The sequence below is a fragment of the Mizuhopecten yessoensis genome, unplaced genomic scaffold (assembly GCF_002113885.1).
Source record: "Mizuhopecten yessoensis strain PY_sf001 unplaced genomic scaffold, ASM211388v2 scaffold11073, whole genome shotgun sequence".
Classification (NCBI taxonomy): domain Eukaryota; kingdom Metazoa; phylum Mollusca; class Bivalvia; order Pectinida; family Pectinidae; genus Mizuhopecten; species Mizuhopecten yessoensis.
The window spans coordinates 449,418-475,728 of NW_018408866.1; the positions used below are offsets into that span (position 1 = coordinate 449,418).

Consider the following 26,311-nt stretch of genomic DNA (forward strand, 5'->3'; position numbering starts at 1 on the left):
GATTAGCTCACATGGTCTGTTGAGTCAGTAGACCTAACAATACAATTTTTGAGAATAATACGAAAATTAACAACGTTTTTGTTTGTTTTGTGGGTTAATAAGATTACTTTTTATAACGTTGTTTTAGTTTTAAATCTGAGAATCCTAAATTAAAGATTATAACAGGTCATCACGCTAGTCTCTTTTTAAACAATATGGCCCAGGCACTGTTTATGTTTGTAATAGCTTGCATTATTACATGTAAATTACCATACATATGTGATTGACATCATGTATACGTTTCATACTCCCTTGTAAATGATATATCTGATTACAATGCATACTATAACACATGCATATATTATATATATATACGTGTATACTGTATCCATTTTTTGTCTGAAAAAGAGGAGGATTGCCTGGAAAGTTCACCAAATTTCTTTGCTTGCACTGTCATTATAACTTTTTTGCTTATATATAATATATATACATATGCATGAATTGTGAAGTTTTTGATTAATATTAAATGATTGAACTAAATCCAAATTGACAATTTCATATTTAGAATACTTACCACAATCATATTTTCAAGTTTCTGTAGCATGGACACAAAATCTACATATACATGTCCCAGGCTAGTGTACACCCCTGAAAAAGGTATGATATCTGAACCACAGGGACCTGCAAATTATGACATGGTGAACTGTATGTTGATGATACATTTAATGGTTTGTGGGATATTTGGCATTAAGGCATAATGGTGGCTTAGATGAACAATAACCAACACATCCCCTCAGGTTGTTTGTATTATAGGATACAATCAGATGGCAAGTGTTTTGGTAGGAGTTGACCAAAGCCTCTGTCTATACAGTGTCTCCATTTACAAACCCCTGAGGAACACCAAGTAATGAGGAATACTATAACAACTCAGAACAATAAGTCAACGGTTTATTATAAAAAATGCATGTTTGAGAATGCAAATGATTTAACAGTGAAAATTAATAAGAAGTAAATAGCCGAGATATTGCAACAGACATATTACAAATACAAAGAAAAATCCCAGTTATGTGGAATTCAATACACACAGTGAAGGATATACATAGTACTTATTGGGCCCTATAGCATACAGTTATATTAAGGTGATTGACATAGCATATTTATATATTATTGTACGAATAGATAAGAAAACCCTGGAGATCTGTTTACAAAGTTTTGTTCTTATATTCCTGGTATTATAATCAGAAAAGTTCATATTTATGTGTTTTTCTTCATTTAGTAAATTCTGGACACATATTCAGAATTGATATACAAACTGAAGAATTTACTATCTCCATGTAATTGAACCACAGTATTACATTAGATAAATGGGATTGTTTCAAATATCTATAAAAAATAATAATAATAGTTTGATATACCTCGACTTCATACATCAACATAAAGTTTGGTGATTTAACCCTTTCACTGTTGTAGACCATAATGGACACATCCATATCAATGCATGGTAGAGTCTACTACAGTTACATAGGAGTGAAAGGCTTAAGTGAATCATCATGCATGGTATAGACAGGTCAATCCAGGAGTTTTAAAAGGTGGTTCGAAATCATAGAGAGAGAGAGCGAGGGGTTGTTGTTGTTGTTGTTGTTGTTGTTCAAGCAATACAATGGGAAATATCATTTAACATTAAAAATGAAGCGATTTGGCCAATATTTAGGAACTGCAGTTCCCATGTAACTCTATTACCGGTAATCTACAACTAGAGTTAACTTGTTGATGAATGTATCTGTCTACTTTTTTACCTTATCAATATAAGATGGTTTATGTGTGTATGTGCTACACATGCCTAATAGGAAAACAAACAAGTATGATCTAATTATAGAGATAAATCCTCTTCTATATTACCACAGATACAGCACAGGTGCTGGACACATAAAACATGTATATATGTCCAATACCTGTGAAACAAGATATTGACACGTGTGCATAGTCAATTAGAAATTGAGCATTTTATCAACCATCTGCACATTATAAAAGGAAACTGATCATGAAAGATTAAAAATATTCCTACATTAATTATAGTATGAGAAAAAGCTTTTATGCATTTACCACCAAAATGATATCCAACAGTTCAATATGCATTCATTTTCAAAACAATGTCAAGACTGTCAATACTTCCATACAATAACAAGACATTCAAGCAATACTGCAACAGCTGAGAGTTTCAAACTTGAAGTTGACTTCATGTACAGTAAGTTAGCAATAATTGAAGCCATCAGGCACAATAACAGACATACACCAGTTCATACAGACCACTTTTGGAAGTGATGAGGTAATAAACATGAACAAAATGTTTTACCACAGATGTATACGGCCTATGAGAATGATCCAATCCACATTTAACCAAATTAGTTTGGGTCACATTCAGCAATACATGTATAACGCAGTTTACCACAGTTTATATATTAGTATACCTCAGTATACCACAGTATACCACAATATACTGCAGTAAACAACAATATACCGCAGTATAGAACAGTATACATTTACCACAGCATACCATAGTATACCACAGTATACCGCTGTATACCACAGTATACATTTCCTACGGTATACCACAGTATACCACAGACATGCTCTTCTATAGTTATACACCCTACCTGTATATAGCAGAGCAGCACATTCACTACTATCATTATCACTTTCTCATGAACTTTATTTGGCAATTACTTCTCTGAATACTCTTCAGAAGTCCTGTCTCATTTTACCACCCTTGTCGGGATGTTCTAGGGAAACTCCACTCTAATTCAAATAGAATTTTAAAATCTTATTTTATCTTATCTACTTATACAAAAATCTTCTCCAAATTTCATCTCTCTTGGCAAATTATTTAATATTGTATATTTCAACAACATGCAGTTTCATGTGGATGATTTTTTTATTTCCATTTCTTTTAAGATCTGACTGTTATCCCAGGATGACTTGGTGAGTGTAGAACTACTAGGGTATAACCTGTCACACTGCTGAACAGTCATTGAGGAATCGCAAAAAAAATGGTCCATGAGAAAGATGCAACAGACATTAGCTGTTCTATTTAACTTTACTTTAAATCAGAGGTAAATGTAAACAAGATAATCACAAGCATAGTATTGTATCAATTTTGAAAATGTGTTGAAATGTAGGAGTCTGAATAAATGAAGAGGTTTTTTTCTACAGCTATGAGATAGACCTGTTGATGATGCATCAAGAAATATTCTCAATATGTGAATAAATCTGCAAATATGTCTGTTATATTGAGTAACATTCAGCATTTTTATTTCACACAGTTAAAAATTTACAATTAACACCGGATCTCCATATACACACATACAATGGACTAGGGGTAACAATATATTAACAATAAATATGTGATTCTATCTGTGATCAATCTGCCATTAACATCTCACAAAACCCTTATCATAATTCCAAGATACTCTTAAATATCATTTAGACAGCGTTTTGTAAAATCTTAAATATAAAACAATGATATTGTAACATTACGTACTTGTTACTTACACTGCAGTTAAATATTTTAATCCTGTACATTGTATACACAATATACAACTACATGTTATTGATTTCAGATTCAGTAATTATATTCTCCACTCCCATATCCCTTACCCATCCATCTCTCCAAAACTATCTGCAAAATCGTGATCAACGAAATGTAAGGACACAAATCTTAATTAATGCTACTTGATAAATACGAACATAAACATAACATATATACCTGATACACATCTCCACAAAATAATTTTCACAGCTCAAAAACTGATCAGCGAGTATTTTACATACTGGTCATGTACAAGGACTTAGGTATCCCTCAATACAACCAGATACATGTATACTACTTGTATTGATGACAAAAACTAAATGGTAAATGCTGTGAAAAATAAAAAATAAATGGAATTTGAAGCGGAAGGTTTATGGACACTCATCTTGCTGCCAAAGGTCAAGGCTGAAAATGTTCCTATATTTTTCAGATAGGATTGTACACCTTTTCAAGCAGCACATCCACCACACAGATCAGGGTTGTATGTTTTCGTATCTGAACCTCAGTTGTCATGGTAACAGGCAAGTGCATTTTTGTTACCTAACCATCCAAATAATACAACTATACAATGTAAAACGACAAAACAATGCATTGTGGGTGATTGGAGAAATGAGGCATAACAATGGGTGTTATCATACATTATACATATCAAACATGTATGTGACGGCATGTTATCCTCAATATAATAGCCACATCCTAGGCCATGAGAAAGTCCAAGCCCATCTCAGTCTGGTGATCAGTACTGCGAGGAGAATATTCTTGTGCTTCAAAAATAAGATCCAAATGATGGTAATTTATAAAGTACTTTATAAAGTACATGTACTGTCTTCAAATGTAAATAATTTTGGTAAATTAACTTTCTGAGAACATTTTAATAAAATGAGATCAAAATCAAGGGACCAACTCTACTAAAGTACTGTAAAAGTGGGAAGTTTTGTAGTGTGGAAATGCTCATGGTTTTTGCACCGAGAGAATTAAATTTCTACACTGCATTAGTTTTGAAGAGTCACAAGAACATTTCAAAATCCAAAAAATTACACTTTTAAAGTATACAAATGTAAAAAAAAAATCCAAAAAAAGAGAGAAATTTCTATACAAAATACTGTTTAAAGCTAAAGGATACTTATGAAAATCTACTGGCAAAAGTTGATGGTTGTAAAACATTATAAAACTCATCTAAACCTTAAAACTGACAGAATAGGTCACATGTGAAACAGTGATGTCAGTAACCCGAGATCTATTTAAGTCACTACATATAATACCCAATGCCCTGTAGACACGAGTAAGGATGTGTAATGTTCAGGTAGTAGTGTTATTATGACAGTAGACAGTTGGCATCAGCGGTTAGATTTCAAACCTTATCTGTCATTCCATAAAATCTCATTAAATATGGATTTATTTATTTTGTAGAAAAAAATGTCATTTTGGAGAGAAAAAAAAAAAAAATCATATGTATCCTACTGAATGAGAGATACAAAATAACTATCTCTTTTTAAAACATTTTGATTGGACGGCCCCCATCAAAACTTCTTTATGGAGATATAGTCAGTTATATCTGACTAACTCGGTGAGAAAAACAGTTGCAAACATTTTGTAATCAACCTACTCAATATTGTACTTCTTTTTCCATCTGTATCCTACTCAAGGAAAGTTACACAAAATATCTACAAGTATCCTACACAGAGTATTTCTTGACTAGTGAAGGATAATACTGTTTATATGAATAATGATAGTATCTAGAATAATGACATTATCTCACTTCTTGTCAGATTTGAATAATAAAAATGAAAAGTAAAACAATTACTCATTAATGATTAAACACATGTTATTATATCTAGATTATGTCACTGTTCACAATATACGTTACCAATACATTGTAGGAATTAAAACTAAAGTTTAAGTCAGACTATGGAACTGCTGTTGATTCCTTTGCGCATGTTACTGTATAAGAAGACACTGGCACTAAACAGATATCAATATTTGTAGATTTTTTCTTTGACTTTTGTCAATTCAGTGTTCAATAAACATTATTTACCATAGAGTGTTTTACCTTTTCATTAAACAAAAATAAATTTAATGATAAAAGTGTAGAAAGTGTACCCCAGGCTCGTAGAAAGTGTACCCCAGACTCGTAGAAAGTGTACCCCAGGCTCATAGAAAGTGTACCCCAGGCTGTAGAAAGTGTACCCCAGGCTGTAGAAAGTGTTCCCCAGGCTTTTACTATGGTTTTGTCTTAAAAAACAGATGACTGCACTACCTTCATTTCATGTGGACATCACAGCAGAGTCAGAGTGGATTTAGATACATACATGTATAATAACTATAGATTCTATAACATCCAGCTACTGGGGTTTAATAGTATCTATGGTTTGTAGAATGAGATTAGATCACTATAGAAAATAGATCTTTCTTCATGAACTTACAGAAACAATTATGTCAAGTTACAACTTCATTTTCTATAAATCGGAGATTCTAAAAAGATAATTCCAAAATCACATTTTCTCTATAAAATGTCGTAAACAGCTGGTTTCACAGACAAAAGTGACAACGACGTCCACACTCGGCACACAGAACAAGCACCATGGAACAACACAGTTACACTGTCACTGTAACACGAAACAAAATAATATCACCAAAAAAACATTAGTTATACAACAAAATTCAGCAGTCAACTTAATGTGTTTGATGATTCCAAATTACTTTTCACTCTTGCTTATGATAATATAAACCCTGTACAAGGAATTGTCATTCTATGTCATACTATAACATACCAGAGCAATACGATTGATTCCTGTCATACAGCTAGCAGGAAATAATTTTATTTTCCCCTGATTACATCTGATGTGTATAGGAAGAAACCTTTGACTGACATTGATTCAGCTAGGGTTTATTCTGTGTGATAATGCCAATTCCTTTGTAACTGTGATATCATCCCTAATAGGTGTGTCGGTCTCTGAGTGATGATGTGTCAACACAAAGTATACAAGTATTACTTCTATCAAATGGAAGATGATAAAATTAACACATCTCTTGATGTCATGTATGAAAAGAAACAAAATCTAAAAAAAAGATAATCACATTACAACCTGCACATCAATGAAAACATATTGGCACCTACTTCACAGACATCTCATATTCAACCAAGTAATGCCTCCTCATATTCAACCTTGTGATGTTGCCTCATATTCAAAATAATGATGCCCTTTGTATTCAATCTAGCGACACTTGAGGGTGATCAATCGTAAGGGATCTTGAGGAAGTCATTTACACTGATGCACAGTAAGTTTCATACAGGTACAATGGGTGTGGCACTGGTATTGGTATTCCTAGGACGAGCAACATAACTCAATATCATGTTCCCATAAAAATATGGCATCTTTAAATAAACAGTTAGAAAACTACATCCAAGGATGATTATCTGTGGAAGATTTCAAGTTCTTGTAAAAAAACAAACACTGCAGGATTACAATGTATCTATTATAGCACTTTAAAGATTTTGCCGACCTTCCTTATGGAGCAGATCAAACTTTACCCTCTACTGAGCGCTCCTGGTGATCTATAAATTTGAAGATGACTACTATATGGGTGAGACACCCTCATAAGCAAAGGAGGTCCTCCATAGATTTAGTTCTGGAGAATTCCTCTAAACACCGGTTACTGTCAAAATACTGAGTCAGGCTGTCATCAAGATCATCCTGACAGAGGTTTGTTCCTAGCGATGGCACTGGTTTAACACGGTTCTCAGCCAGCCTGCAAGAAAAGTAGTAACAACATGATGGTAAGACTTAATGAATCACTATCCTCGCTTTTAGTTTAAACAATATGCAGTACATAATATAAAATTATACAGAATGTAATGTTAGGGATCTGGCACAAGAGTAGGCTCTTATATTAAGCCATCTATCCTCACTTTTGGGGTGAAACAGAAAAATCTCAAATATTTTTATAAAAATCCTGCCTTATACTCACTAAAAGTGTTGACAATTAGGAAAGCTTACTGGTCCCTTACTTGCCCCTCAAAACAACTCTTCAGTGAAAAACAATGGGTTTTTTATACTAGATATCTAAGCTTTACCATGACACAATCTGATTATAAAAAATAATATTATATTATTCAATTGTTTAACTGTGATGTCACTAATTTAGGCTGCTTGTCTACACCCTAGAAATCACCCTGTATAGAAATGGGAGACAACTCTGTAAAGAGCAGGAGAAAATTGTCACATCCTACAAATCACCCCTGTGTAACAAGAGGCCCAAGTGGTCACCTGTGTTATATTATAGGTACTGGTAGCTCAATTTTATTGTTTAGATGTGATGCGGAAATCAACATGTAAACTAAGTGAAATACAATACTTGTCATGTCATAAAAGGATAAGAATTTTTAAAATATTGGTAAATATTCCCTTTGGGGCCATTTAGTACTAGCCCCTGGGGATGTGGCAGGAATCCAGATTTTAATATGTAATACCCTAATCCAAAAGATGATTCTGACCAAGTTTGAATAATTTTCTGCTGAAAATGGATGAAATATACCAAAAAGTGGTACATTTTTGTATTTCCCTATATAAACTATAGTAAACTTTACCCCCTCCCCAAGGGAGAACAGATGGCCCAGGGGTCCTGAAATTTACAATTTAAATAAAGCTCCTGGTGATTTCTCATTCCATGCACAGAAAATGACTCTAGTAGCTCTGAGGCGTGAGAAAAAAGTTTTTGAAATATTAGTTAATTGTCCCTTCGGGTCCCTGCCCACGCCCCTAGGGTTGGGGTAGGAAACCTAATTTTACAATTTGAAAACAATCTTCTTCAAAGGATGATTCTTACCAAGTAAGAATAATTTCCAAATCATCCAAGTAAGAATAATTTCCAACAAAAAATTGTCAAAATATACCCAACCGAATGTGTTATTACCCTATATAAACTATAGTACACTTTACCCCCTCCCCAAGGGAGAACGAACGGCCCGGGGGTCCTGTAGTTCACAATTTAAATAAAGCCCTTGATGATCTTTCCATCCATGAACAGAAATTGATTGTAGTACCTCTGAGTCTGGAGATTATTTTTTTTTAAATATTGGTAAATTTTCCCTTTGGGGCCCTGCCCTGGCCCCAGAGGTTAGGGTAGGAATCCCAATTTTACAATTTTGTAGCCTCATCTACCAAGGATGATTCTAACCAAGTTTGAAAAATTCCATCCATCTGGTTCTTAAGAAGAAGTCGACAGAAGATGACGGACGGAAAGCGATCAGAATAGGTCACTTGAGAGCTCAGGTGACCTAAAAATGGGAGACAACTCTTTAAAAAGCAGGAGGAAGTGTCACATCCAAAAATCACCCCCTATAGAAATGGGAGACAACTCTGTAAAGAGAAGAAAGAAGGGTCACATCCTTAAAATCACCCCTGTAAATAAATGGGAGACAACTCTGTAAAGAGCAGGAGGAAGTGGCACATCCAAAAATCACTCTGTATAGAAATGGGAGACAACTCTGTTAAAAGCAGGAGGGTGTCACATCCTAGAAATCACTCCTGCATTAAAAATGGGAAACAACTCACTGAGAAGAAGGAGGAAATGTTAATTCCCAAAAATGAAACAACTCTCTGAGGAGTAGGAGGAAATGTTACATCCAAGAAATTATTCCTATATAAAAATGTGAAACAACTCTCTGAGGAGTAGGAGGAAGCGTTACATCCCAGAAATCACTCCTGTATAAAAATGTGAAACAACTCTCTGAGTACATTCCAGAAATGCCTTTGAGATTACTTTGTATACTAAGTACATGAAAATGGTAGATAGCTTTTTTTTTTAAATACAATATTGTAACATAAAAATTAGCTTTTAATGAATTTTCGAATGGATTTTGAAACAGTCATATTGCAGATGCATGGAATTTGAAATAAAGTGATCAATTGTTATGAGAAAACGGAACCAATTACCTTGAGAAATCATCATCTAAATCTTCAAGTTTATCATCAGCAGCATCCTCCTCAAAATGTTGCTAAAGGTCCAATATTGTAAATAAGATATTATTAAAACACCATATATTATAGCTTATGTGAAGATCATATTCTTTATTTGTGTAGAGATGTATTTTTTACTTAAGCTTCCATGTATAATTGATCATTTTTGTACTTTTATTTGGTTATCTATCCTTCCCAGTGTCTGGTACTGACATACACGTTCAAATCACCAAGGTTTTACAATGACTTGAAACTACATTAACCTAGCAGGTACCATATATATACCAATCCATACATTTTTTGTTTTGTTGTAGAAACCAAAGTTAATTTTTATACTTTATATTATAAATCAGTATTTGATAGGGCTGCAACGATACATAACATGATGATATGGTACATATCACGATACGATATTTATCACGATACGATATTTGGGATACGATATTTATCACGATACATATAGTAACAGTAGCAGAAAAGAGAAAATATATGTTGCAAATTTTTAATGGTAATATCACAACAGGGAATATATATAGACTGGTCAAAAATAGACATGACTTTAAAGTTCACATAATTCACGTCTTTCGATGTGCATACAGAGCTGGAGCGGTCACTTGCCATGCGGGAACGGATATGAGTAGACTAAATTCAGAAACGACAAAATCCAGAAAAAATATAACGTGTATCATGACCTCCAAAAAGAATCAAAATATCGCAATAATGTAATGGCACTATAAATTGCTGCAGCCTGAGTATTTGATGTCCTTCAGCTCTCTACACACTATATCAGGGGACAATACTTACCCATTCACCACTTTCAGAAGTGCTGGAAGATTCAACAGATTTTGAGCCAGGACTTTTTAATTTTGGAAAAGTAATTTCTGAAGAATCTGTGCAAAGAAACAAGGCAATTTTAAACAAATGGACAACAAACATTAATTTCACATTTATTTCATACGGACAATTTGTTCTCAAAAACTCCGTTCAATATGAAGAATTTCTTCGTAATGATAATGAATAAGTAGATGTGACTAATGTATCCGTTGTCTTGGTTCGAAGTAGAGAAGCTGAACTGGACCTGAACAATCACTGGTGACCCGGTAGCTCCGTTGGTTAGAGCATAGGTCTCGAGCTGTGAGGTCCTGGGTTTGAATCCCAGTCTGGCCGAGCATTTTTCTCTCTCCTGATACAGTGGTGCTCGTGACCAACCCGTGTTCTATTAGTACTGGGTGTATGCTTGGCAAAGAGAATACCCGAACCTGGGTTGTCAATAGTGTTGTCCTCGGGAGCCAAGATGTAGTAAAAGCAGGAGGAATGCATCGGATCTATGCATATATTAATATGATATGGCACTAAGTGTTACATACAGACACAGAAAAATATCTCTTATTGACTTATCAACCTTAGTAAAGGTCAATAATAATGGCATACAATTGTAAACCATATTCGCCTTAATTAGCACCTCTTTTTGGGAAGAATTGAACATTATATAGACACCCTCCGAGATCTGACCAGGTCTGGTCAATGACTTATAGTTAGATAAGTTTAAAGCAGAGATATATGTCTGATGATCATGGCTGGACATCCTTTGGATGAAACAATTGATTTCCAAATCTCCACCTCGACAGGAATGCTTATAATGTTCTGTAGTGATAAAATGGTTGAATAGCACAACCTTTTGTATCATAACTCACAATTTATTTTACTAATGAATGCCCCCTTTCTGCCATTTTTATTAGCACTTTGATCACTAATTTCAGTGAATAGAGTACAATGGTTCTGTATACCTGTTGAGTGAGTTGATGTAGACATGGAATTGGCTGGGTTTACACTGGGATCACAGATTCTGGAGGTGCTATTTTGCTTGGATTGTTCATTCTACAATTACAAAATCATAAACAAGTTTTATAGTTAACATTTCACATGAAATTTATGAACAAAGTGAACAATTTAAGCATTAACCATTCATCAGGTTTAATTTACTATTACCGTAACAACCCATGTAATTTGCGCACCTATGTAATTTGCGCAGGTACTTTTTAAGGCTGAAAATCTAAAAAAAAAAGAAGCTTTTACTTGGTTTTGCACACCAAAAAAAATCTAAAAAAAACGAAGTTCATGCTACGAAAATATCTCTCTGAAAATGAAAGACAAGCTGCTTGGGATTCTTAGGATTTTTGTGATTTGTTTCTTACAAGCGAGTTCATAATTATTGTAGTTAACAGGTCACAAAGTTTAACTTGATACTGGTTACTCATTCATCCAGTTTGACTTGTTACTGTTTAAATGGTCTCAGAGTTAAACTTGATACTAGTTCAACTTGTCGGTCACTAACTTTAATCTGATACCTGAATCCATATGTATATTTTTTCCAGTCAACTTGAGAATAATAGAACATCAAAATGACATTGAATTCATAGTTACATTATAAATAGTAAATGATAAATATCAAACTTACCATGGTAGTTTTGGTTGTTTTTTCATTTCCCCAATCTGAATCCTGATCATGGGCAAGTTCGAAGGCTTTTGACACTGTTAATGTTACTGCTTCTGCCTGAAAATAAATTGGATAGAGTATTATAGCTTCAATAATGGCAAGCTTTAATAATGGCAAACAAATATTCAATTTTCTATAATGTACTAAATAATGAGACTTTTAGATAAATTGAAATGTTTGCACTGAAAAAAATTAAACAAGAAAATCTACAGCATCAAATGGTGGAAACCATGAGTGAATTCCTAATTAGGTCATATTTGTCAGGATTAGGTTCTTTTAAGGAATGGAGGATAAATTGCATACAGGAGAGACAGTAGAATATACATCCATCCTCCCCTCTAGTAATGTTTCAGGACTGTCAAAGTTTAGTATTACAACATGCTTCCCTATTGGAACACTGTTAACAAGTTTGCAGTAATGAAGTTTGAATTTTGACTTATAACATGCATATTTTTTTGTTCAGAGAGTTATTTCATAGAGTATTTAAGTAACAACTGGGGGGTGGAGACCAAACGTCCCTGAAAGAAAGTCAGTTCCATGGTGGCAGTAGAGATCCTGGGGTGGATACCTTAATGGTATTCAACAGTGCTCATCAGGTAAAGCAGAGCAAATGAAAGTAGAGATGATGAGCAACAACACCACTGAATCCTGTACAAAATTTAAGTAAGTTATATATATATATTATGTGGTGAAAATGTGTTAAATAAAAAGACTAGCTTAAAGTGCATAGCAACAATTGCAGATAAAATGCATCGTTACCAGTTTCTTCTTTGGACACAGGTAGGCATGGCATTCCATTGTTTCGTTAACTGTTGTTCTAGCCATATATGCAAAAACTTTATCATGGTTTTTGTCAGCAGAGCAAAATGATATTCTGAAAAAAAGAGAAAGTAACCAGGAAAATTAGTGGCCTGTAGCCTTGTAAAGATAACATTAAATCACGATGAATATTTGCCAATAAAGCAAGTTTCAAGGAAAAATGATGAAAACTGAGATATTCATTTACTTATCTCAACAAGACTATATTTACAAATGGATGGACAGACTGTGCACTACCTTCAGTACAGCTGGAAAGGGTCTTTGAAGGGTTACACCATCGGCCTTGTCTGCTTGTATTTGACATATTTAGCACTATATGGTATATTATTGGATAAGTTTTATCCTCGCTGTTAAAATACATATTCGCCCGGTATTAATTTCATCCTTCACATTTAATTACTATGTGTATCATGTTTAATTACAAATCATGTTTAATTACTATGTGTATCACATTTAATTTCAATGTGTATCACATTTAATTACTATGTGTATCATGTTTAATTACTATGTGTATCATGTTTATTTACTATGTGTATCATGTTTATTACTATGTGTATCATGTTTAATTACTATGTGTATCACATTTAATTACTATGTGTATCATGTTTAATAACTATGTGTATCATGTTTAATTACTATGTGTATCATGTTTAATTATTATGTGTATCATGTTTAATTATTATGTGTATTATATATGTTGTTTATAAATGTTCAATACAGAGTGTGAAAAGGCAAAAAATAAAATGCCAGGAAAATTTCCCGGTAAACAGTAAAGACTCAGTAGGATCAGAATTTGTTCACAATGCTAATTAAGCATTTTAATGTACCAATATTCTAAATTACATGGACCATACTTTGTCATGTAAAAAGTATTTGTAAACTCCCCTTAAAAGCCTGTACACTTACCTGTATATTGATGTTTCTTGGAGAATCTCCTTAGATAGCATGTCTACCACCTGAATACCGCTTGGTGATGCTGTCAGGGCTACCTTCTTCAGTTTTTTACCCACTGCTTTAGCCTACAGGTCACAAAATATACATAGTTACTACACCCATTTAGTTTCTTGGAATTATTTTACTGGGTACTGTAAAATATTCATATTAATGTCATACACAAATATTAAGTGAATTGAGCTGTCTCAAAATTAGATGGCAAGATATTTTAATTGATAATTTATTGATAATTATTAATTTGTGATGTAAATTGATTCTTATGAGGTCCAAAATGTCCTCATATGAAAAGATATATCAAGGCAACAATTAATCAGTAAGTAAAGAACTTTTTCATTGGACAATTTTACAACTTCAAAAATGAAAAAAAGCTAGTTTAAAGTACTTTTGTTTGACCAAGAAATATGAGAGATTTATTATATTGTTAGCATATATATAAATACATTAAAAGAGATTAGGAAATTGTTTTGTTCATTAATTCTCAAATAAACTTTAATGCATGTTCCTTTTTAATAAGTTGTGGTATTTACAACGATGACTTAAGTTTCTGATATCTGATATTTGAGATGTGACTTGTAACAGCAAAGCTCGCTGCCACATCAGGGATCCACAATCAATACATTGCATTTAGGAGTAAGAGATTCAGTTTCTATCTGCATACCATTGTGACAATGCTTTGCACAGCCTTGGTGCTGGCTCCATCACCATAACTTTCCCCATCATCAGCCTCCTCCACCAGTGTGGAGCCAAGGTACTTCATGTAGAATGTCAGACCATCCTTTACAGCTTCCTTGTTCTCATTGTAACCTTCAGCAAGCTCTAGAATAGAAAAACATAGACAAACACCAATTACCCTCTGTCAGCTCTACTATAGACAAACACCAGTTACCCTCTGTCAGCTCTACTATAGACAGACACCAGTTACCCTCTGTCAGTTCTACTATAAACAAACACCAGTTACCCTCTGTCAGCTCTACTATAGACAAACACCAGTTACCCTCTGTCAGCTCTACTATAGACAGACACCAGTTACCCTCTGTCAGCTCTACTATAGACAAACACCAGTTACCCTCTGTCAGCTCTACTATAGACAAACACCAGTTACCCTCTGTCAGCTCTACTATAGACAAACACCAGTTACCCTCTGTCAGCTCTACTATAGACAAACACCAGTTACCCTCTGTCAGCTCTACTATAGACAAACACCAGTTACCCTCTGTCAGCTCTACTATAGACAAACACCAGTTACCCTCTGTCAGCTCTACTATAGACAAACACCAGTTACCCTCTGTCAGCTCTACTATAGACAAACACCAGTTACCCTCTGTCAGCTCTACTATAGACAAACACCAGTTACCCTCTGTCAGCTCTACTATAGACAAACACCAGTTACCCTCTGTCAGCTCTACTATAGACAAACACCAGTTACCCTCTGTCAGCTCTACTATAGACAAACACCAGTTACCCTCTGTCAGCTCTACTATAGACAAACACCAGTTACCCTCTGTCAGCTCTACTATAGACAAACACCAGTTACCCTCTGTCAGCTCTACTATAGACAAACACCAGTTACCCTCTGTCAGCTCTACTATAGACAAACACCAGTTACCCTCTGTCAGCTCTACTATAGACAAACACCAGTTACCCTCTGTCAGCTCTACTATAGACAAACACCAGTTACCCTCTGTCAGCTCTACTATAGACAAACACCAGTTACCCTCTGTCAGCTCTACTATAGACAAACACCAGTTACCCTCTGTCAGCTCTACTATAGACAAACACCAGTTACCCTCTGTCAGCTCTACTATAGACAAACACCAGTTACCCTCTGTCAGCTCTACTATAGACAAACACCAGTTACCCTCTGTCAGCTCTACTATAGACAAACACCAGTTACCCTCTGTCAGCTCTACTATAGACAAACACCAGTTACCCTCTGTCAGCTCTACTATAGACAAACACCAGTTACCCTCTGTCAGCTCTACTATAGACAAACACCAGTTACCCTCTGTCAGCTCTACTATAGACAAACACCAGTTACCCTCTGTCAGCTCTACTATAGACAAACACCAGTTACCCTCTGTCAGCTCTACTATAGACAAACACCAGTTACCCTCTGTCAGCTCTACTATAGACAAACACCAGTTACCCTCTGTCAGCTCTACTATAGACAAACACCAGTTACCCTCTGTCAGCTCTACTATAGACAAACACCAGTTACCCTCTGTCAGCTCTACTATAGACAAACACCAGTTACCCTCTGTCAGCTCTACTATAGACAAACACCAGTTACCCTCTGTCAGCTCTACTATAGACAAACACCAGTTACCCTCTGTCAGCTCTACTATAGACAGACACCAGTTACCCTCTGTCAGCTCTACTATAGACAAACACCAGCTACCCTCTAGATCTGTCAGCTCTACAATAGACAAATACCAGTTACCCTCTGTCAGCTCTACTATAGACAAACACCAGTTACCCTCTGTCAGCTCTACTATAGACAAGCACCAGTTACCCTCAGTCAGCTCTACTATGGACAAACACCAGCTACCCTCTGCAAGCATTAAAATAAACCAACTATCACCCCCAAAACCCCACCCCTGTCAGCTTAACAATGGACAATGAAACTATAGCTGTCACCCTCTGCCAGCTCCTATCAACTATATATTGCTGTTACACCCTCTGCTGTCTCAAAAATAAACAAAAATAGGGTTACCCTCTGCCAGCTCCAAAATTTAAAAAAATAGCGTTACCCTTCCCCAGCTCAGCATTAAAAGACGATCAAATGTTACCCTCTGAAATCTCATGGTATACAATTTGTTTGTTTATGTATTGGTGTCTGTACTAGTGGTTGTAGTTGAGTTACAACAGGACTGTGCCTCACTGTGGCAATAGACATACAGTATTCATTTGTATGTATGTATTGGTGTCTGTACTAGTGGTTGTAGTTGAGTTCCAACAGGACTGTGCCTCACTGTGGCAATAGACATACAGTATTCATTTTGTATGTTATGTATTGGTGTCTGTACTAGTGGTTGTAGCTGAGTTACAACAGGACTGTGCCTCACTGTGGCAATAGACATACAGTATTCATCTTGTATGTTATGTATTGGTGTCTGTACTAGTGGTTGTAGCTGAGTTACAACAGGACTGTGCCTCACTGTGGCCATAGACATACAGTATTCATTTGTATGTATGTATTGGTGTCTGTTCTAGTGGTTGTAGTTGAGTTACAACAGGACTGTGCCTCTCTGAGGCAATAGACATCAAGTATACATTTTGTATGTTTATGTATTGGTGTCTGTACTAGTGGTTGTAGTTGGGTTACAACAGGACTGTGCCTCACTGTGGCAATAGACATACAGTATTCATTTGTATGTATGTATTGGTGTCTGTTCTAGTGGTTGTAGTTGAGTTACAACAGGACTGTGCCTCACTGTGGCAATAGACATACGGTATACATTTTGTATGTATGTATTGGTGTCTGTACTAGAGGTTGTAGTTGAGTTACAACAGGACTGTGCCTCACTGTGGCAATAGACATACAGTATTCATTTTGTATGTTATGTATTGGTGTCTGTACTAGTGGTTGTAGCTGAGTTACAACAGGACTGTGCCTCACTGTGGCAATAGACATACGGTATACATTTTGTATGTATGTATTGGTGTCTGTACTAGTGGTTTTAGTTGAGTTGCAACAGGATTGGGCCTCACTGTGGCAATAGACACATGCTTCATCCTTGTCTTCACATTGACAAATCAATGACCCAATTAAATATATCAAATTGTAGGGACTTCAAATACTTCAAAGATACATGTACATACAGGTATCCCTTACATTATTCCTCTATCATGTTTCAATATCATTGCCAGCTTACACTGGGGACAAAGGCTATTACTTAGAGTTAGTTTCCAGTACAGGACCTCTATATATAGGTCCCCTCCACTGGACTCAATTGTTGTACAGCACCGAACTTCAGTCAACATTCAATTGTGCTCTCAACTATATAACTATAGTCCTCAATGGAAAAACTTCCTCTTATAATTAGGTTAATTTGTGAAACTACATGTACCTAGGTCTGGTATGTTTAGCTATACAAAATTATGAGGAAATTCATCTGATATGTAATGATAACAACCTTTCTACTACATCTGGTTCTATTGGTACAATTAGTAGAAAAGGCTTGCTATCAACCATTTTACTTAACAAAACAAAATTCATTTAATTTATCTCAATTTCATCTTTTATAGAGAAAATAAGATAGTCACAGTGTAATGGTCATAAGCCATTGATTTCCTGCTGGCAGTCTTGTCATAGACACAATTAACATAATATTTGCATATATCCCCATACATTTACAGAATGTACAATGCAAGATCAGCACTAGCCCCAGAACTGGACTCATGGCTTGTCTAAAGTTGCTTTGATTAAAATTGAAAAAAAAACCAATTGCAATAGATGACATAAACATGCAGATACCTATATGTGTGATTTAGGAATTCTATATATACATTAAAGAACCTTATATAGCGTCTCATTCATGTACAGAGGATGTTTAACATTAAAACAGAGTAAATTAAAGATCAAATAAGAGATAAAACGATATAATTGTCATGAAACGTGAGATAAAACTACTGGTTTGTAATATAATTGTATGTTTACGTGCTGTACACCGGTATAAAGCATTTCAGTGATAGTAACAGCGCAAATTGTTTATTGGTTAATTTTCAGAGCAACCTGATTGTCTTTAGACAGCATTTATCATGACAACAATATATTGTACAAAAATATCAGGTACAAACACTGTTTTAAATATTTTCTTCAATGCAATATATATCTAATGGGATGACCAAACCAATTTACAAATTCTGGTAGATCTCGAGAAAACCTCCTTTAGGACATGTACAAGAATGAATTATAATTGGCCAATTAATGAATGTTGTTGAATTTGCTATTTGGAAATTATTCGCTGAAATTATGAAGAGACTCTCAAAAGTCAGACAGTAGAAATGAGACATTTTTTAGAGCTACAAAAGACATTATGGAACTATAGAAAAGATGCTGCTCATTTATATACAAAGATCTATTGTTCGCCTGTTGAATTCCTGATTTCCTCTTTCATTCACTATACAAGACAATATTATAAACAAAATCAGTTTTCTCCTTTACTTTACCATTCAATTTTTTCATGCATCCTAGATTAATCTAGTTCCATGGTCTTGAAGGAAAAACAAATAAAAAGACCAGACAGATTCGCAGAGTTTTATAGGCCTGACTTTAATTATGATGCAGTATAACTAAATTCATATAGATTCTCAAACAAGTGATATTGGTTATCATGTTTATCTGGCTCAAATTAGTCATTTTTAAATTGTATTAAGGTTTACAGTGTCTTTTACCATTTGAAATTAACCAATAAGATTTTGATAAGACTGATAAGCAACCATCACAATTTTACAGGACTCCCATAACATTTATTAATCACACCCAGAAAACTAGACTAACTGTATATTTTCCTCAGAAATGCATTATTTCTGATTCCGATTGGGGCAACTATTGCCATGAATCATGGCGTCTCAATTGAAGATGATGGCACAAAGCATTGTTGTGTATGTGATATTAATTCAAAGATTGACCATAGAAATCACATCAAGGGTGTGTACTGACCATGGTGTCCACTGGTGGCTATACCCAAAAATGTTAACCAACTCGTTTCCATGCAGGTTTATCTGGTGATTAGGGAGCACAGGTGCTGAACACACTAATAGACTAGTTATATGATGCATATATATACAACTATACTATATAATAGCTGTACATATCATATTACTATTGGTGTGTCCAGCACCTGTGCTGTTAAAGGTGTTAGGAAACCTATTGATTTGCCCTGGGACCATCCTCCTCAACTTCAAACTGTATACCCCAAATTGTGTAAGATAGGCCGGCCTATTGGAATGAGTATAAACGTTTGTGGAGGCAAATTTGTCACATTAGTAAGGGTTTCAGTTAATAATTCGTCCAAATACGAATGTATCAAAATGCTGACGAGCACCAGTACGGAAGAACATTTGACTGAAATTCCTTTAAATAAACATTGTTGTAAAAACGCCTGAATGACGTCACGCAGGAACATTTGTGACGTCCTCGGGCCTTCCATGGTTTTGCTCAAAGGTGCAGACAGTTTCGCCACCTTTAAACATTTCACTAATTTGCAAATAATGTAAGTGTTAAAATGTAACATTTTGTATGTTGATGTTACGTACACCAGTCATACTGAAACAAAAAACTCCAATCGTGTGTGTGTGAAACAATGATTAACATTGAAATAAATCGCTTTTCTTAGTTGTGATACTTAATTTTTGGTTGATTACCTGGTAATAATGTAGTAGTGTCATTATTTGTCAATATTGCTTTTACTATGTTTGTGGTATTTAGCTATATGCGTTCGTATGTAACAGAAATCAGCCTTCCGTGTAATTTTGTATGTAACGCATTGCGGAAAAACTTTTAGCGAGCGCACGGAAATGGCACGTGTAAATGTGAGTAAGCAACTGGGCAGATGTGATGTTATGTATTGTAAACCTGTTTGTCAAGTACGTACTGTCTATGTATGGTATTCCTAGTGTTGGATGTTGGGTAATTTATCTGGCGCACTGGTCACTTTGAACAGAGCGACCAGAGCGAACACAGCTTATACATGCACCTATATATATATGTACAGTACTTTACCTAGCCAGCATAGAAATTGAAAGATGTAGCGGGCACTCGAGCCAAAAGCACTAAACATAAGTACCCGTGTATAAAATATTAGTGTAATTCATTATAGTATCTATTGAATATTATATTTAATTAACGTAATGTTTTTGTTTAAAAGTAAAGTTAATATTTTGAAAGTCTCTGTAAATTTAGAAATCGGTCGTGGTCAATTTAGTCTAGACAAGTGATTTTGAAGATTGTTTCCTTTTTATAGTGTTTACTGAACAAGTCAGACTGAGGACTCGGCAGACTTTGTTTCGAGAAAACTCTTCGCATTGAAGGGTTGGGTATTTTAATATATATTTCTAATTATGCTGTATAATTAGATAAAGAGTAAACTGTAATTTCTATATAATATATCGATTGAATGTCAGTTTGTAAAATACATATTCAGCTATTGTAACTTATGTAACTGGCAACGGCCAGGTAGTTGTTTGACATGTTTTAGCTGATGTGATTGTACGAATGTTACAATATGTATAGTAATATGATGTATTTCATGTTACAGTTTTTTTTACAAGTAATAAATTAACTATAAGAAAAGAACCCAGGAGTTGTCATATATCCAGGCAAAGACGACTATTACGATACTGTTTGAGTAAGATATGGCTGGGATTGGCTAATATGAGATGAATTTACATGCATCGCAACTCAGTCCTGAACAAATATGAAATTCCAAATCGGTGCCCAAAATTATTGTTTTCGTCGGGTACAGATGAGATGCTTTACTTTGAAATGGTCGTCTTCCGAAATGAGTCTTTTTGAGCGTCATTTCCATTAACAAGCATTGGATCATCATAGTACATTGTATGTACCAAAGTACACTTGTAGAAAAATAATTTACTCGCATTGACGGCTCAGTCGACCATAAAACTGAAATTACCATTGAGATATGGGTATTTTAAATTTGTATGAAATGCATCTACACTAAATCACAACCATCAGGCCTTACAGATTAATTAGTTTAGATGAGAAGATGTACGTCTGTCACACAGACCAAATATTTAAGATTTGGTAGGTTACAAGATATTTTATAACTGTTTAAATTAGTGATATAACTTTTCCCTTCTTTAAAATATCACTTCTGATCAAAATATTTGAAGACTTAAACTGTATCGAAGACTGTATGATGATGTTATTTACGTCACGTCATATGGCATTTTCGTAACAGGGTGGCAAATTTGGGTGCATGGCGAACTAACGTTATGACGACTCTGTGTATCATTATCACAGGAGTCCATCGTTTATCAATATAACAACATGTATATATATATTATATAAATACCCCTTATACTATACTTCTTTATAGTATACAGGGTATTTTTTATACACAGATTGCTATACTTATATTGATAAACGTCAGACTCCTGTGATCATTATTATGAGAAATTATTGTTAAATCTCTAAAAAAAAGTGTTGCTGTTGTCAAATGAGGGTATTTTAGATTATGTTTAACGTCTTTCTATCAACACTTATGCCGTAGGTTAATTGCTATCATAAGTTTTCTGTATGGTACGTTTACCATCTATTAAATGACAGCAGTGTATTCCAACATAAGGTCCCGGTTGTACCGTTTTGGACGAATGTGGAATTTACTTAGGCTGTTGCCAACGCCCAATACCCCGTGCCAGACCCGTGTACTGTACATAATACAATGGCGTAATTCAAGATAATGGCTTAGACTACGTAACCCCCACCCAAAGTATATAATGTGACTAAATGTCCCACGGACAGGGGATAGACTGGTCATTGCCATTGGGTCACAGACCGTTACTTACTCTTGTGTCGAGACTTCCCGAAGCCGTCACGCAACACGTTGGGACTCTTCTTCATCGCACGACGTAAGGCGTCCATGTTTATGTCGCACTAGAACACAACAAATGGACCGGAATGCTGTTACAATTTTTTCTCTGCTTGCTTTACATCCGATGAGTAAACCACTGAATGGTTGGTTACACCTGTTCCAAATATGGTATTTATGGGCGGTTCACTAGACAAGCAAGGGTATGGTGCGACAGTCATGGTCAATCAGAAGCTTTGTACAAAAGGAGTTTACTATTAAGCGTCTTATCTACAGTGATTGCTTAGTTATGAATGAACTTTAGGTCATGACCCCAGTGTTACACCGGAAATCAACATTCACAACTCATTAAAGTGACAGGTTCCAATAAGACGCAAATCTGTTTTTTAAAGAAATATAAAGATCTATATTCCCCGTTTTTTAAATGCAATTTATTTTAATTTGTTAGTGCTCGCAGACCTACTTAAGCCATGGATAAAGATACTAAATTGTTGAAAAGTCAATCTCAGTTATTGGCCTAAACCACAGAGACGCATCTAAGCCACTCATTATGTATACGAAACCACAATGCATCAGTTAAATGTATATATAAATAATAGATCATATAAAAATTTGAAAATAAGTTTGTGTGAAGAAAAAAATCGGTCATGAAGGTACGAGACTGTGACCGTCATTATGGTTTCATAGCAGCATCTAGCAGACTAACACATTTTTATTATAAAATTTATAAAAATCCTGTATTTAAACATGTAAAAAATAGTAGACAATGGTAATACTGAAATAAAGTATCATATCGTGTTTAAAAGTAAATCAGCAAATTGCTGAATAGCTATCAACGTTTAATTAGTACCATCTAAGACCTATATCTACCAAACGGAGCGACATGCCAGTCCGATACTATCACTAACGGTACCTGGTAACAACTTGTAGTACATATAATCACTCCACTGTTATCAATTCTATACGTAGTATACCCAGGTTAGTATAAAGGAATATTAAAAAAAATGCATGCATGCATACTGCATGTATAACTTTTCATTAAAATACATTCAACAAGTTAACAACAGTGAAATAATATACGTATAACCTATGTTTAGAACGTATGTACACTTCAAAAACAGGGTTTTTTTCCCGGTTTAACTTGGATTCCTCGCGTCATTTGGTAGCGGAAAAGAGCCGGCTGGGTTACAAATACAAAATACCAAAACTCCGAGGTGCATTAACGTCGGGAATAATATAGATCTCAGAATTCTGGTAATTATGTATTTATTTGCCAATTAAACACAAAAAAATATGTCCAGATTGAAAATGATTCAAGAGCTATTAGATTTAGACACAAAACGAAAGGGGAGCCTGAAATACACCAACATTTGAGTTGTTACAGAATTTCGGAACAGAATGCATAGATCCAAAGCACGGAATTGGAGTGAAAAATTATCTTATTAAAAAAAGAGGCACTAAAAGTATAATATGTTAGTCCATTCAGGGATTGACGAAAGAAATCGCATATTTTCTTAAAATTTATTTACATGTAGTACACATCCCTGATGTAGCCCAACAGGCTACTTTCCCGGCAATTAAAATATGCTGTAATATCTATGTATATCGTTTTAATAAGGACAATAGTTATACTTCAAATCACAAAGACTGTGTTTGTGAGTCAGTGTCTTTAAAAAAAACGCAATCATATTTAGAGTAAATTTGCTTTAATTTTACAGATACCGTATCTATCCGTTCAGAAGCTGCTGTGATGCTGTAGCCTTCTAGAGTAAACCTTCCGCGAAACTATAAACTGTTCTTCACAGAAGGATGATCGGATGATGCAGTGGATAGCTCACTTGCCTTTCACCAATGCAAGAAGGCCGGAGTTCGAATCCCTAATCAGGCGCGGATTTAGGGGGCGGACTGACCTTTTCCGGGCCGGCCCGAAATGGTCTGATCGGCCGGGAATGGGAACATATTAACATTTTAAAATGCATCAAATAATGCACGGAGCTTGTATTAAAAAAAATCTGGGGCTACGCCCCACACATCGTATTTTAAGTATGGCCCATAGACCTTTTTTGTGTACTGGAAAGAAAATTAAAGTTTCGGTTCAAATTCTCTATCAACAGCTTGTTTTAGAAGTCAGATGGTATTATTATAGGGGCAACCTGGTGATGACAAATGTATGAATCCACAGGGGGCTTGTTCATTATTAACTAATTTGGCGTCACGCCCGCAAGGGGGATAAGAGAGGTCCGCCGTCAAAAAATAAATGTAGGGACGCACGCACAATATCTAGTCTTCAGACATTGTACCTACAGTACAGTCCTTCATGTAATAGTTTGTCGTACAAAAGAACAAATAATACCATAACATCGTTGGTGTTTAATTACTGAGTTACGCATGGCATCACTAAGTTGCTAAACAAACGGATAAGTTCAAATCAGTGCGACACCCAAGGCCACTAGCTATATAGTCTCGCGTTTTATAATTGTTGACTTATTCACTAGTGTAGACAATGAAATATCTGAAATGTCCACGCTGATTAACTCATGCAAGGGCGTGCATATTACCAACAGTGGTACATTTGCTAAGCTATCTGGTTAAAATGGTACAACTTAGGAGGCACATACGCGTCACCTTTAAATTTAATTTAAAATTATCCTACTTGTAAATACAGTATATCATCTGGTACGTACAACTTATTACTACGTACACAATAGTATGCTGTGTGAAGATACTTTCTTGTAAGAACACGATGGTAAGCTATAAGTACCACAATGAGATATTATGTTTTTTTCTTCTTGTTAATTAAACATAAAAACTTAATCCTCAGAACACGGGAAATCGCTTCTGAGACGCTCTAGAAAACACAATTTTTCGGGGAGAGATCCCCCAAACCCCCCTTACGGCAGGAGGAAGACCCCTCCCGTACCCTCCCTCTCCTCGCGCTACCCGCTCGGGGTGCTGCCTTCGGCAGCACATACACCGTTGACTATTGAGAAAAATTTCTCGGGCCCCCCCTTTTAGGAAATCCTGGATCCGCCCCTGCTAATCTGACGTGATAAAGATTTCCTCCTACATTAACACCACCGAGCACTACAATCCAGGCCAACAAGATCGAGTGATTACCCGTGAAATAAGTGTATACAACTTGTTTTGTAAATGTAAAACAAATACATTTTAATTCAAAAATAACAAGAAAGATAAACATATAAGTATCGGTAGTGCGATTAAAAGAAATAGATGTTTTGTAATAGACTATGTATGCACTTGTATTTTATTTTTATACTATTGTAACAAACTTATACACATGAAGTGTTCGTACAAATGTACCAACACTTCAACGAACATCTGTTGAAGCTTTAATCTCAGTTCCGTATCCTATAAGATATCCGCACGTCAAGCTAGACTAATATCCGGCGGTATCTCGATGTTACTATGGGTTGGACGAAATTAGATTTCCGATAAATTATACCGCGTCGGGAAATGGGTGCACCCGGTTACATAAAACCGCATGGGCACATCGGGTGCCACGGAACTATGCACACAGTCTTACACGGAAACTGCATGCATGGTTACAACGGGTTCCATATCAGGGGCGGATCCAGGATTTCCTAAAAGGGGGGGCCGAGAAATTTTTCTCAATAGTCAACGGTGTGCTGCGAAAGGCAGCAGCCCGAGCGCGTAGCGCGAGGAGGGGGAGGGTACAGACCCCCTCCCCGTAAGGGGGGTTTGGGGGATCTCCCCCCCAAAAAATGTGTTTTCTAGAACGTCTCAGAAGCGATTTCCCGTGTTCTGAGGATTGTTTTTACGTTTAATTAACAAGAAGAAAAAAACATATTTTAAGTATGGCCCAAAGACTTTTTTTGTGTACTGGAAAGAAAATTAAAGTTTCGGTTCAAATTCTCTATCAACAGTGTGTTTTAGAAGTCAGATGGTATTATTATAGGGGCAACCTGGTGATGACAAATGT

At 35.4% G+C, this 26,311-nt stretch overlaps 1 protein-coding gene across 1 annotated transcript; it reads right to left on the bottom strand.

Moving 5' to 3' along the window:
- Positions 1–914: 914 nt before the first annotated feature.
- LOC110465375 (low density lipoprotein receptor adapter protein 1-A-like) lies at positions 915–22,543 on the bottom strand. Its single transcript, XM_021521143.1, has 9 exons — positions 22,328–22,543; positions 14,454–14,611; positions 13,748–13,860; positions 12,782–12,896; positions 11,984–12,079; positions 11,313–11,403; positions 10,330–10,415; positions 9,502–9,563; positions 915–7,315 (listed from the first exon to the last, which is right to left on the bottom strand). Exons 1-9 carry the CDS (start codon positions 22,401–22,403, stop codon positions 7,162–7,164), a joined length of 951 nt encoding a protein of 316 aa, XP_021376818.1. The 5' UTR covers positions 22,404–22,543; the 3' UTR covers positions 915–7,161.
- Positions 22,544–26,311: the final 3,768 nt, after the last annotated feature.